General features: G+C 38.4%; 1 protein-coding gene across 1 annotated transcript; it reads left to right on the forward strand.

The window, feature by feature from the left end:
- Window positions 1–429: 429 nt before the first annotated feature.
- On the forward strand, window positions 430–4,395 carry mc2r (melanocortin 2 receptor). Its single transcript, XM_007550446.2, has 2 exons — window positions 430–997; window positions 2,254–4,395. Exons 1-2 carry the CDS (start codon window positions 660–662, stop codon window positions 2,810–2,812), a joined length of 897 nt encoding a protein of 298 aa, XP_007550508.1. The 5' UTR covers window positions 430–659; the 3' UTR covers window positions 2,813–4,395.
- Window positions 4,396–12,374: the final 7,979 nt, after the last annotated feature.

Here is a 12,374-nt window from a genome sequence, read left to right on the forward strand (position 1 = left end):
TTTCCCTGCCAGCATCTTGCACCCAGCTCAATGGGTAAGTCACCAATCTTCCACCCGGGAGACGCGGGTTCGAATCCAGGCTGGGGCAAACAGTTACAACAGTGAATTTGAGCTATGCAGTGTGGGTCCTTTGGCAAGACCCTTGGAGCTATATAGCCTACCTCATACCATGAGAGACATTGATAAGCACGACATGCCGGCTCAGACGTCGCCCGACCGAACAAGGTCTGCGTCAAAAATGGGCTACTGGAACAAGACGGAAATGGGCGACAGATATATATGTATATACACACACACAGTATATATATTAATTTATTTTTGACTGATATTGTATTTCAATTTAGAAGTTAAATATCTGCCTGGCTTTTTTTCTCTAACACTTTATTATTATGAAATTGACATGGACCAGAACGTTAAAATGAAGTTTTAAATCTGAGCCAGGAACATGATTAAGTTTATAATATTGGAAAAATATGATGTTATCCCAAAGACAACGAGGCAGTTGCCATAGCCCCCAATAGTTCTTATCAAAGCTCAACAGTATCATCATCATTGTTATTACTCTGTGCTAGCATTTAAACTTGTGTAATATTTCTATTTGCTTTCACCTGTTCTTAGGAACTTGTTTAATCTGCATTGGAGTCAGACAGGACGCTGCCATGAACCAGACAGGCTGCCCTGAGGTCAAGGTCCCATTTCCCGTCTTCTTCACCGTTGGAATCGTCAGCCTGGCTGAGAACCTGCTGGTCGTGGTGGCGGTGATGCGCAGCAGGAACCTCCACTCGCCCATGTATTGCTTCATGTGCAGCTTGGCTGCCTTCAACACCATCGCCAGCGTGACAAAAACGTGGGAAAACCTGATGATAGTTCTTGCTGATGCGGGACACCTGGAGAGGAGGGGTCCTCCTGAGACCGACCTAGATGACGTGATGGACTCCCTGCTGTGCATGTCGTTTGTAGGCTCCATATCCAGTTTCCTGGCCATTGCTGTTGACCGGTATGTATCCAGATCTGCTGACAGATGACTGAAGATACAGTGAGTGATGCAAAAAAACAAAACAAAAAAAAAATGTTAGCTGTCTTAAAGCAATAAACAGGTTTCGGACTTCTCTTACCCATTGGCTCCAACATGACACCATTGTGTGAACTGTATGTCCTGCACATTGGGCAAGGGCACAATGCAACTATTCAATTGCACTGTGTAATTCCTTCATGAAGAACTAGTAATGGTATCTAATGCATCTTTGGCCAGTCTAATGTGTTTTTTCACTGTCACCATGTATTGACCGTAATGCCGTATTGACCCTAACGCCCAACACATTTGATCATTTTTGTCATTTTATCGTAAACCTTTTGATAGAGACAGAAGACGGCGATAGATAGCTCTGTCAATCATTTTTGTCACATTTCTTGCTAATATAATCTCATTTTAAAAGGTGTGATATGTCTTAATTCAGTGCTAGTACAGAGGTCCACAGTCATATTGGTTTGACCACTGGCATAGTGACTGGTATCCAGCCACAATGATGAAATGTTCTTTACCCTCTCATTTTGGCTTGTCACTCCTCAACAAAGTATTCCTTTGAATTACACAACACTTTATAAAAGAGGGAAGATAATGATGAATCAATTGTGACATGACATTCAAAAAGCCAGATTTTGTTGCAAATTAAAAAAAAAAATCCCTCATCACCATCTCAATACTCAAAATGAGCCTGGAAAACATAATTAGTTTGCCCTTTTCCACCTAAACACATATTGATTGCTATAGGTACATAAACCTTATTGTTTGATAGCTGAATGTGGCTTACCTGAAACTCAAATAAAGGAAACTTGTCAAAACCCAACTATTACCCTGAGTCAAAGAGATGGTATTATGGATAATAACAACATGTTGCCTTGCAGAAACAGTTGACCATTGTAGTTTAAGTTAACTTTCCAGGATACATCTGTCAAAAGACGAGGTGAAAGGGATCTAATGAACTCTGTTTGTAGCTCATCTGGTGTGACTCTCATTCACTGATCTGTTCCACACAACAAGCTGAGACCATGTTGTTAGGCCACATAACATCCTGAAAAAAAGTTTTAAGTCTAAATTGTGTTTTTAATTAGACATTTGATCTTTGCATCAAATGCAAAGATCAAATGTCACATGCCACAGCTGCATGTGGTCCCTCAATCAGGACTGAAATGTTTTTTTTGTTTGTTTGTTTGTTTGTTTGTTTTTTGTTGTTGTTGTTTTTTATCCTACAGTTACATCACCATCTTCCATGCGCTACGTTACCACAACATCATGACCATGCAGCGAACTGCAGCCATCTTGGGGCTTATCTGGACATCATGTGCAGTTCTGGCTGTGCTAATGGTGAAGTTCTTCAACTTTAAGTTCATCATGATCTGCTTCATTGTCTTCTTCGTCGTCTCCCTGGCAGCCATCTGCTTCCTCTACGTCTACATGTTCATGATGGCCCGCATTCATGCCAAGAACATTGCAGCGCTTCCTGGTGGTGGCAGGGACAAGTCTCAGCATCAGAGGAGGTGGGGCAGCAACATGCGAGGCGCTCTCACTCTCACCATCCTGTTCGGGGCGTTTGTGGTGTGTTGGGCACCGTTTTTTGTCCACCTGGTCATCATCACAGTTTGCCCTATGAATCCGTACTGTGAATGCTACCGGTCCTTGTTCGAGCTGCATGTGGTGCTGATGATGAGCCACGCCCTCATAGACCCGGCTATCTACGCTTTCCGCATGGCTGAGCTGCGGCACACCTTCAGAAAGATGCTGTTTTGCTCTGACTGGAAATTTTGCTTGTAACAGAAATTTATCTAAAGTTTTTAACGTCTAAACGTTTTTCATCCACTGAACAAAAATAGGTTGCACTGCAACCTGATGACAGCGCAACGTTCCCTGTTGTGCTAATGATCATTTTTGTCTTTGAGTCTTTCATTGGCAGGGGTTAAGTCACTGTGTGGTTCCTGTGACATGTGCCACCAAACAGCTGAGGCTAACAGAGGGTATGAACCTACATCACTCTTGTTTGCATTGCTACTTGGACATTTGGTCAATGGACTTTGAGCATACAAACCACATGTTTGAAATTTTCATTTGTTGTCCTTTTGGTCTCACTGGGGATCCCTATGACCTGAAAGCGATTCCATTGTTGGCAACTTACTCTTTAAAGCAGCAGCAGCAGCAGCAGCAGCAGCAGCAGCAGCAGCAGCAGCAGCAGCAGCAGCAGCAGCAGCAGCTATTTATATCAAAATGTTATTTACCTAAATGTCTACAGGTCCTAACAGTGCAACATCTGACAGATCATCTGTGAAAGAAATCCACCTCCTCCTGCTGTCTGCAGAAATGCATTGCTGGCTGCCGGTCAGAAGCAACCAATCACAGCCAGAAGGAGGGTCTCAGCGCTGTAAATCATGCTTATGTATGCGCTGCCGAAGATTAACAGTGGAGAAACAACTTATTGCTGGCTATGCTAGCTAGGCTGAGCATTCAGGGCAGGCTCTGCGGTGGGCAGAAAGCAAGGGGGAATGGAGTGAGCAGTGCGTACATGAGCCTGATTGATGGTGCTAAGACTCTATTCCTGGCTCTGATTGGTAGTTTCTGACTTAGTGATGTATTTCTGCAATAGGAGATTATGTGTCTGTCATAAGATTCTGACAGTTTTTACAAACCTCTAAAAGACATGTTGTTCATAAAAGTTTCCTACTGCAGAATTCGCCCATGTCAGCCTCTTACCCCATAAATATTATCTTGCAGTTTTATAATCAAAAGATTGTTTAGATACATGTTAATTTATTATTTTGTTATTTTGTTTAAAAATTCCTCTATGTCTGCATGTTCATGATGGCCCGCATTCATGCCAAGAGTTTAAAAAGTTTAAAAATTCAGAAATTAATTAAAACACCCCACATGTAGCGTCAAAACTTTAAATCTTGGGTTAGATTCTGAACGTTGAAAGCGAGTCTGCCTCTTCATTCCACGGATGATCACATGCTGTGAACCTTAAATGATAAACCGCTCCAATCAGCAGCAGATCAGTTTATCCACAACTATTTTTACCTCTTTTCTCCCTCTCTGCGGTTAAAAGAAAATAAGGTGTATAAAAATAATGGATTTCATATCTGAAATTGAAATTTTTATCTCTAACTGGATTATGAGACTTGACATATTTTTTTTTTCTTGCCAGCTATGCTTCAATCTCCTAACGACTACTTTCAGGCTATTTGACTTAGTTCTAACTTTCTTTTCTGGAGTAATCTAAAGTGAGAAATCATCCAGAAATCCACCAACATGGATCATATAAACCAGCCTCTGTTTTTTTTTTTTTTTACAGAACATCCATAAATGTGGATAAAAGCTGAACTCAGAAATGGGATGGTTAGCACCCAACACAACATGATCCAGACCACAGTATGGTGCTCTAATTTTGGTTATAATTTGGTGTTCTGGTGTGATAACCAGACAGATCAATGAGTTAATTAAAAAATATATAAGTTAGATTAAGCATTAGGAATGACAGCTTTCTTTAGTGGAGAGACCAAAATCTCTTTATTCAGCTTATTTATTTGTCTTTTTAGTGTTTTATTCAGTCAGACATTTCTCTTTAACGTGTTGAATTGTTTGTGTTTCTGAGTTTTATCTTTGTTTTTGTTCCTTTGCTCAATTAATTATTGAAGATCTGACGTACGATAACTGATTGTCAATAAAATCTTGTTATGCTGAACTGATTATTAATGACATCTGATTAAAGAGACTGATCAATATCTAAAGAAAATGATAAATTCTTGATACATTATTATAATTGAAAAAGCTGTCAATATGCTAAAGTCTAACATTTGCCCCCAATATACATCTGTCATGCAAAGCCACTGATAACAAGAGACACAGAAGAAATTATTATTTGGAAGTAATTTAGCACAAACGCAGCCCAGAGACAGGCATATAGATGACCTGATTAGCAAAGAGCTAGCCTGCTTAGAGCAGAGCATTATTCCTCCAGAGATCAATGATCTGTCACCAGTATGTGAAGACTGAGAGAAGATCAGCTGACAGAAGAAGCCTGCAGCACTGTGCAGACATGGCATGATGCTGAAAACGGTAAATCCATGAAGACGCCCACTCTGCAGGAGAAAGAGGGTCATTAACTCACCGACTGACTGACTGACTGACTGACTGACTGACTGACTGACAGGCCACACTAACAAGTTTCACTGAAGACACCATCTTTTATGCTTTCTGGTTTTTCCCAGTTTATCCCAACCCTTTGCATATTAAATGATTTACACAACCATTGTTGGACAGCACATGTACCAGATCAGGCTGTTCCCTCTGGGTGTCAGTGAGGGTATAGCAATGTGCAGCAAGCAGAAGTCTGATGGGATCTGAAGGTCTGGATGAGAGCCAGTGAAAGAGAACTTGAGCGACATTCTGGCTACAAACGGAAAAGTTTGTATAACTGTATAACTGTTGAGGTTTTCCATGTAGCACAGCAGTCATTATAATAAATATAATCTGCTACAAGCTAAGATTATTGTTTACCAGCTTATTGTAAAATGCATCAGCTCTACTGTGTTTTGGTTCTAGTACTTTTCAAGTTATTAATTTCACATTGATTTCTTTGTTTTATTTATTATTACTATTATTATATCATTAGATTAAGCATCACTGTAACTAACAATAAATCCAATCCTGTTTGTGACTTTTTGGGACGTAAATAAATAATTTTTGATGAATGTAAAAATCCTTTATTCCCTTATTAAATAAACTATGCAGTAGGATTTTTATTACGTCTTCAGTCAGAGGCTTCAGTAACCCTTTATTTAACAGGGTGTGCATAAGACGGACATGACTCTGTCATAAACATGACTTGACATGAAGTCTTCATGAATGTTTACAACTGTTGTCATGAATAGTCATTCGATAAATAATGGCATTTATAATGCAAAGGTGACAATTTTAATTTACTTTTGATGCAAGTTTTAATCCAACTTTGCATTAAAAATGTCATTATTTACTGAATGACACTTCATGACAACAGTCATAAACATTCAAGAAATCTACTCCTTTGTCTAACAGGTGTTATGTCATGTTTATGACAGTGTCATGTCACTCTTATGCACACCACATCAAACCGCTGTAACACAGACTGCTAAAGGAGATTCTTCCTGCTCTGAAGATAATTGTATGAGTTACAGCATCACATTTCCCTGTGGGATTTGAATTATCCATGAATTATCCATCATAAAGAGAGTTTGGAAAAATATTTAATGAAACAGAAAACCTTGAAATAAAAATATTGGAGCCAATTTTCCTCAAGTTTATTTATGTAGCACATTTAAAAACAATCACTTTGACCAAAGTGCATCACAAAGAGTAAAAATAGACAAAATTCCAAAACACATCAATAAAATCAACAAGAACAATAAGATAAAAACAAAAACAAAACAAAAACAAAACAAAACAAAACAAAAAACTGGAGTATAAAACAATCAAACCAGTCTGATGGAGCTCAAATTTGGATTAAAAAAAAAAAGAGTTTTCAGGAGGAACTTAAAAGACTGCAGCATGAATAACAAGGGGCAGCTTGTAGTCTGCAAAAAGCTCCATCCCCACTGTGCTTTAATTAGGCCATTAGCTGCAGTAAGAACATCTGTCAAGAAGATCTCAGAGCACTTTTTGGACTCTTAGGTTATGGAGGACAGTTAAAAGATAGTGCCAAACCATTTAAAATGGAGTAAAAATAATTATTTATACATAATTAGTAAAACAGAATAACACTCAGATTTATTATCTTTTTTATTAAGACATAAATAGATAAAGAAGAATCCATTGTAAGCCACATTGCTAACAGAAGCCAATATTTACGTTTGTCCATATCACCATTTGACGAAGTGAAATGTGCGAACGGTCACTGCACATGGAGAAAAGCTTCAGCATGCGATCAGAAAAAGCTCAGTCTGATGAAGCAGCTGAGGCAAAAACACAAACTGCTGCTTCTGTGGGCAACAGAAACTCTGTCAGTTTTGAAGAATGTTGCATATGATAGCAGCACAGAGGGGCTTGAGCACAAATGCAAAGTCACTGAAGTAAATATCGTTACAAGTCTGTGCACATTTATGCATCTTCTCCCATTAATATTCTCTGCAGTGCAAAAGACTTACAATAAATCGGAACACTGTTACAACACAAGATGGGTAACCCATGTTAATCTTTTCACCATGTTTTTTTTTTTTTTTTTGATCTCGATGTCTTTGGGAACAAACATTATGTTAGGGAAGATATACAGCGACCGACTTTTTTTTTTTTTACAATAAATAATATGCTGCACAGATAATAACGTTGTTTACATAGCAATGCTTCATAACATTCAGGTTCAGTAGGTCGCTGCATTTTTACTGATAAAGAAGAGTCAAGCCTCTCAGTAGGGAGGTAGGCACCAGCACACAATCACAGAGAGCGCTGTGGAGCTATTTGTACATTCATGTTTTTACATGGCAGCAGCTCAGCACACAGGGGGATCGATGTGGAGCACAGAGACAGGAAGGAAGGAAAACTTTACACTCTTGTCTGAGGAAACGGTGCTGCACTTTTACACACAGGCAGATTTCAAGAGGCTGGTTGGCTGGTAACCATGGCGTTGATGCAGACACAGCTGCAGCTTGATGACGGCTGTCATTACTTTATATTTGTGCAACTCTGGATTTGTTGATACAAATGGCATAAAATGAAAAAGATAGATGGTGAGTTTTGCTTTTCATTTGTGTTCAAAAAACTGATAAAATAGAGAAGATGTTGCACAGTATGAACTCTTTGAATTGAAATCTATGGAGTGTTTAAAATTAGCTGTGTTTCCATTACAAATGTTTACAAATCTTTCTCAATATTCTGCTAATGTTGAAAAAAACACCCCACTATTTTGCAGTAATGGTGTTTCAGTTAAATATGAAACTGTTTTAAAATCAGACATGAAGAAGCTTTTTCACACAGTAAACCATCATACAGCTACCACTTCCTGTTGTCTTCTTCATCATTTTCACCAGTAGTAACATCCTGCTGTTGAACTCATGAAAAATTTGGTTAATTGATAGTTTGAGGCTGGACCCAGCTACTACTTCTTTTTTGTTGTTAATAATTAAAGTTGCTCAAAATCACTGAGATTCAGGCTTCCCCACCCACAACTATCATCACCAGAAAAGGTTCTTATTTGCATGTATAGGACAGGGCGGGTAAAAGAAAAAAACAGTTTTTATCTTTTATGAAAAAAAAAGGTGACATTTTAAAGCTGGCATTTAGACCGTTCCAAAAAATCATGAATGTTTGTTGTGTTTGTTGAATACATGCTGATAATCACATAAAAAAAAATAATAAAAATTTGGACAAAAAATATCTGGAAACAATGCTTCTACGGCGATATATAAAACCACTTTTGTGTTTCACACTGAGCAGAAAATAAATAGATCCTCTAAAGGTCAGGCAATATGTGAGACAGCAGGATAAACGTGTTGCCCCCTGGAGTGAAGCAGGGATTTGTAATTATCTTGGAAAGCGTTTATGAAAGAGCAGATGGCTGCTGTGTGTGTTTTTGTGGTTTCCATGTCTGCTTTTAACAGGTGATCTGAGCGTGAGGACCATTAGTCAGAGGAGTAAGTGTATGTCACCCTGTCCTGCTGCTTTATCATCAGTTTTTCTACCTTGTTTTTGGTGTTACTCATTCACATTGTAGCAACACAGGCCACTGCTGATGATCCATGTATTAGTCATGTATGTCTTCCACAGCACCAGATATCATAATGCTTTTCCACCCAGAGTGGAGGCAGCGCTTTCATCTGCAAGTCTTTGTTAGACCTCTAAAAGGGGGCAGTCACCATTTACTTGGATGGTTTTTACCTTCTACATGCTGAACAAAGCCGAACAGCAGGCTCTGCTCCCCCACCACATAGTAATCAGTGCAGACCTCTTCATGTGTGCAAGACAGTAATAATACTGTACTCTTAATGCAACATCACTGTTCCTGTCTCCAGACAAAAACTTTCCTACATTCTGAAAGATCTGGAAAACTGAGCAGCAAAAATTACTAGTTCAAGTCATCCTTTCCTTTTTTCCAATCTGCCATGAAGTGTACACACTGTTACGTCCTTCATGGGCTGCAAAATTCTTCGGGCTCCGGTGAGACAATGAAATGTAGGTTGGTAAGAACCAGAAAGCGAGAATGTTTTTTTTTTTTTTTTCTGTCAAAACAAGTCTAAATTTATTCATAAACTGGGATTATGTATTTGGTCTCCAAACTGACTCAGCTCACTTTTCACACTTACGACTGAACTGATCACCTCCTTTCCACTGAGAAAATATACTTTTATGTTTTAGCTTTGAATTATTTTTATTCTGTGATATGCATCGTTAACAGCCCATAACTCACAAACATCACTGGATAATAATTAAGTGCATCCTTTCACAGTTAACAATGCCTCAGTCTATAACACTATCGCCTGTCATGACAGTTTTTTATTAAGTCATACATGTTAAAAAGACTCAAGTTTCAGATCAGAAGTGCAAGTCAGATCTGAAATCTTTTAGTCTCAAATTTTAGTTGTATTCACCGTCTGATTAATGTAGTTATTAATTACTTGACCTTCCCATATGGGAATTCATTTTACTCATTTACTTATGAATAAAATGTACATATGTATATGTTGTTTCTGTGTCTTGAGTTGCTCAGATCACAAGCTTCTGTGCAAAAGTTTTAAACCAGGCCATTTTCATCAAGAATTCAAGCTTTGTTGCAACATTTTAAATTAAAATCTCAAAATTGTATTATTATAATTACCTTAATTTGTGTTATTTATGTAATCCATCTGCTCGCAATACATTTTCTGTTTAGCCACTTTATTTAAAACATGGCTAAAGATAAAGTTTTTCCTTACAAACATTTCAAGTCTGAATCTTCAGAAAAGTAGTTAGAAGTGTTGAACATGTACACATTGTGTTCTTGTTTTCTCTTTTTCATCGTTCACATTATAAGGCTTTTTTTTAATTAGCACTTTTCTGTTCTTCAGTGAATGCAAAAGATGCATTCAGTGTTAGTTTTTTGTAAATAATGAGAGAAAAACTGTCTTCATAAATCATACAGAGGCAGCAGCTGAGCTCTGGAGTTACTGCAGCAACAGCAGGAAGCATTTCTCCTCCACAATGCTCAACGCCGCTTCTCTGATGAAGACAACACATTTCATTATATTCATTATTACAAATCTAAAGCCCTGTCACCTGTGTGCAGGTGTAGGCTGGCACTGAGGAGCAGACAAACATCCAGACGAAGACCCATGCCTTGCGGCGCCTTGATTCTGACGAATTTTGCATGTGGAAATAATTTGGCTTAAGAACTCCTAATGAGCTTATGATGCACACAGATGTCATATGAGAAAATGAAAGACGCATAAATTATTTGTGCTTTCATGGAGCTTAGTGTCGGCGCAGAGACACAGACAGTTTTCAACTGAAGTGTAATTAAAAGCCCCATGTCTCCTGACGGCTTTATCAACTCGACTGTGAACAAAGTAAAAAAAGAAAGTGAGTTAATGTGCAACACATGGTGTAGAGCTCCAATTCTCATGTGAATAACATTTTACAGTATGCTGAGCAGAGAGTGTAATCACCCCACTGACCAATATAACATTGGACTGAACAGGAATTCCAACAGCAGGTTCATTAAAGCGTTCTCTCCCCGATAGAGCTGTTAACATGGACTAAATGTTCTTGAAGCAGTGTCTGATTTCAGCTGTTAATTGTTTTTTTTTTTTTTTTTCAGTATTCACTTTTAGCTCCATCGCTGGATTATGCTAAAGTGCAATAGCACTTTTTCCTATTCTGGATTGCATTTTGGAGCATTCAAAGTACAGGTTACCTGGATCTAACATGAGAACATGAAGAGGAGCTGAGTCCGGACAGGGTAGGACAGTTTTGTTGGTGCGTTACCGAATCATTTTATTTATTTACTTATTTACATATTTAAAGTTGCAGTAGGTAAATTTAATTTAAAAAGAAAGTATATGTTTTTCACATATTTGTTAAAACTGTCATTATGTCCTGACAGTAGAAAATGAGAAACGATAATCTGTGAGAAAACAGAAACACTCTCTGCACCGCCATGCGTCCACCTTCACAGAATGAGTTAAGAAATCATTCTTGTCATTCAGTCACCTTCTACAACGGCTCTGTTCTTGCTAACAGCTGAACAACCACTATATTTCATATCTTGAAATACTATTTGGCTGCTTAAACTGTTTCTTAGATATAATTTTTTCTAGGTACAACAATCAAAATCCTTCAACTTTTCTTTATATTGTACTTGATGTTACTCCTTGGATACAGTGTACTTAGATATGTACTTTGATGTCTGAAATAGTTCCACTGTACAACCAGTAAAGTATCAGTCAGCTGAAGGACTTCACATACTGTCATTATACACTGATGACTTCCTTCTGTTCATCTCTGCCCCACTAATGTGTTTGTGTTTATATGGTTTTGCACCTGTCAATAAAATTGTATTTTTACATTTAAAAACCATTACACCAACAACAAAATGGTGTTGATTCAAGCATATTCCAAACCCCCTGAACACTGCATTACAAACGACTTTATGTTTTATCCCCTAAAGCGCTGAATTGCATTTCTAAAGAGTTTTGGCCTCCTTTTGTAACATCAGTGAGAACTCCCATGATCCTGTCAGAGTTGCTAGCGTCATTGCCGAGGCCGTTCCGCCACGCAGGTTAGTCCTAATTGCCAAGGATGTGCACATCATGGCTTTGAAGCAACACTGGCTGCGTGGGGTTGCCATCATCGGCAATTAACAGTGAATATCTAAGCTCTCTTTCAGCCTGCATGGCTCACGTGATAGAAGTGAAAAAGATCTCTCAGGCTGCCTTGTCGGTCATAGTCCTGTAGGTTATTATAGTAATGTCGTTGATTAGAAAAGGAGAACCAAAAGAAAAGCTAAACCACACAGAGGAGGACATGTCAGGGGAGAATGATAGAAGGGTAGATTTCTGTGACGCATTTTTAAATGACTGGTGATTTCGGATGGGGCTGGTAGAGCGTTTGGATAATGCACCTAATAAATCAGCCTCTTTGTGTGTGTTTTGGATGCAGTGCATTAGCACATTAGGAAACACTTCACTGTTTCTGGCTCCATTCTGGCTTGTCCTTTTTAACAGTTGGCAGAAAAACAAACACCCAACTAAAAACTGTTTTCACTGTAATACGTAAGTGGACCCCCCCCCAAAAAAAAAAAAAAAAAAAAAAAAAAAGACAGTCTCCATGCGCTGGACGTTGAATTTCCGGAACCAGTCTCAGTTCAAGTTCATTCGTCCAACTT

The sequence above is a fragment of the Poecilia formosa genome, unplaced genomic scaffold, assembly GCF_000485575.1.
Source record: "Poecilia formosa unplaced genomic scaffold, Poecilia_formosa-5.1.2 Scaffold36, whole genome shotgun sequence".
NCBI classification, from domain to species: Eukaryota; Metazoa; Chordata; class Actinopteri; order Cyprinodontiformes; family Poeciliidae; genus Poecilia; species Poecilia formosa.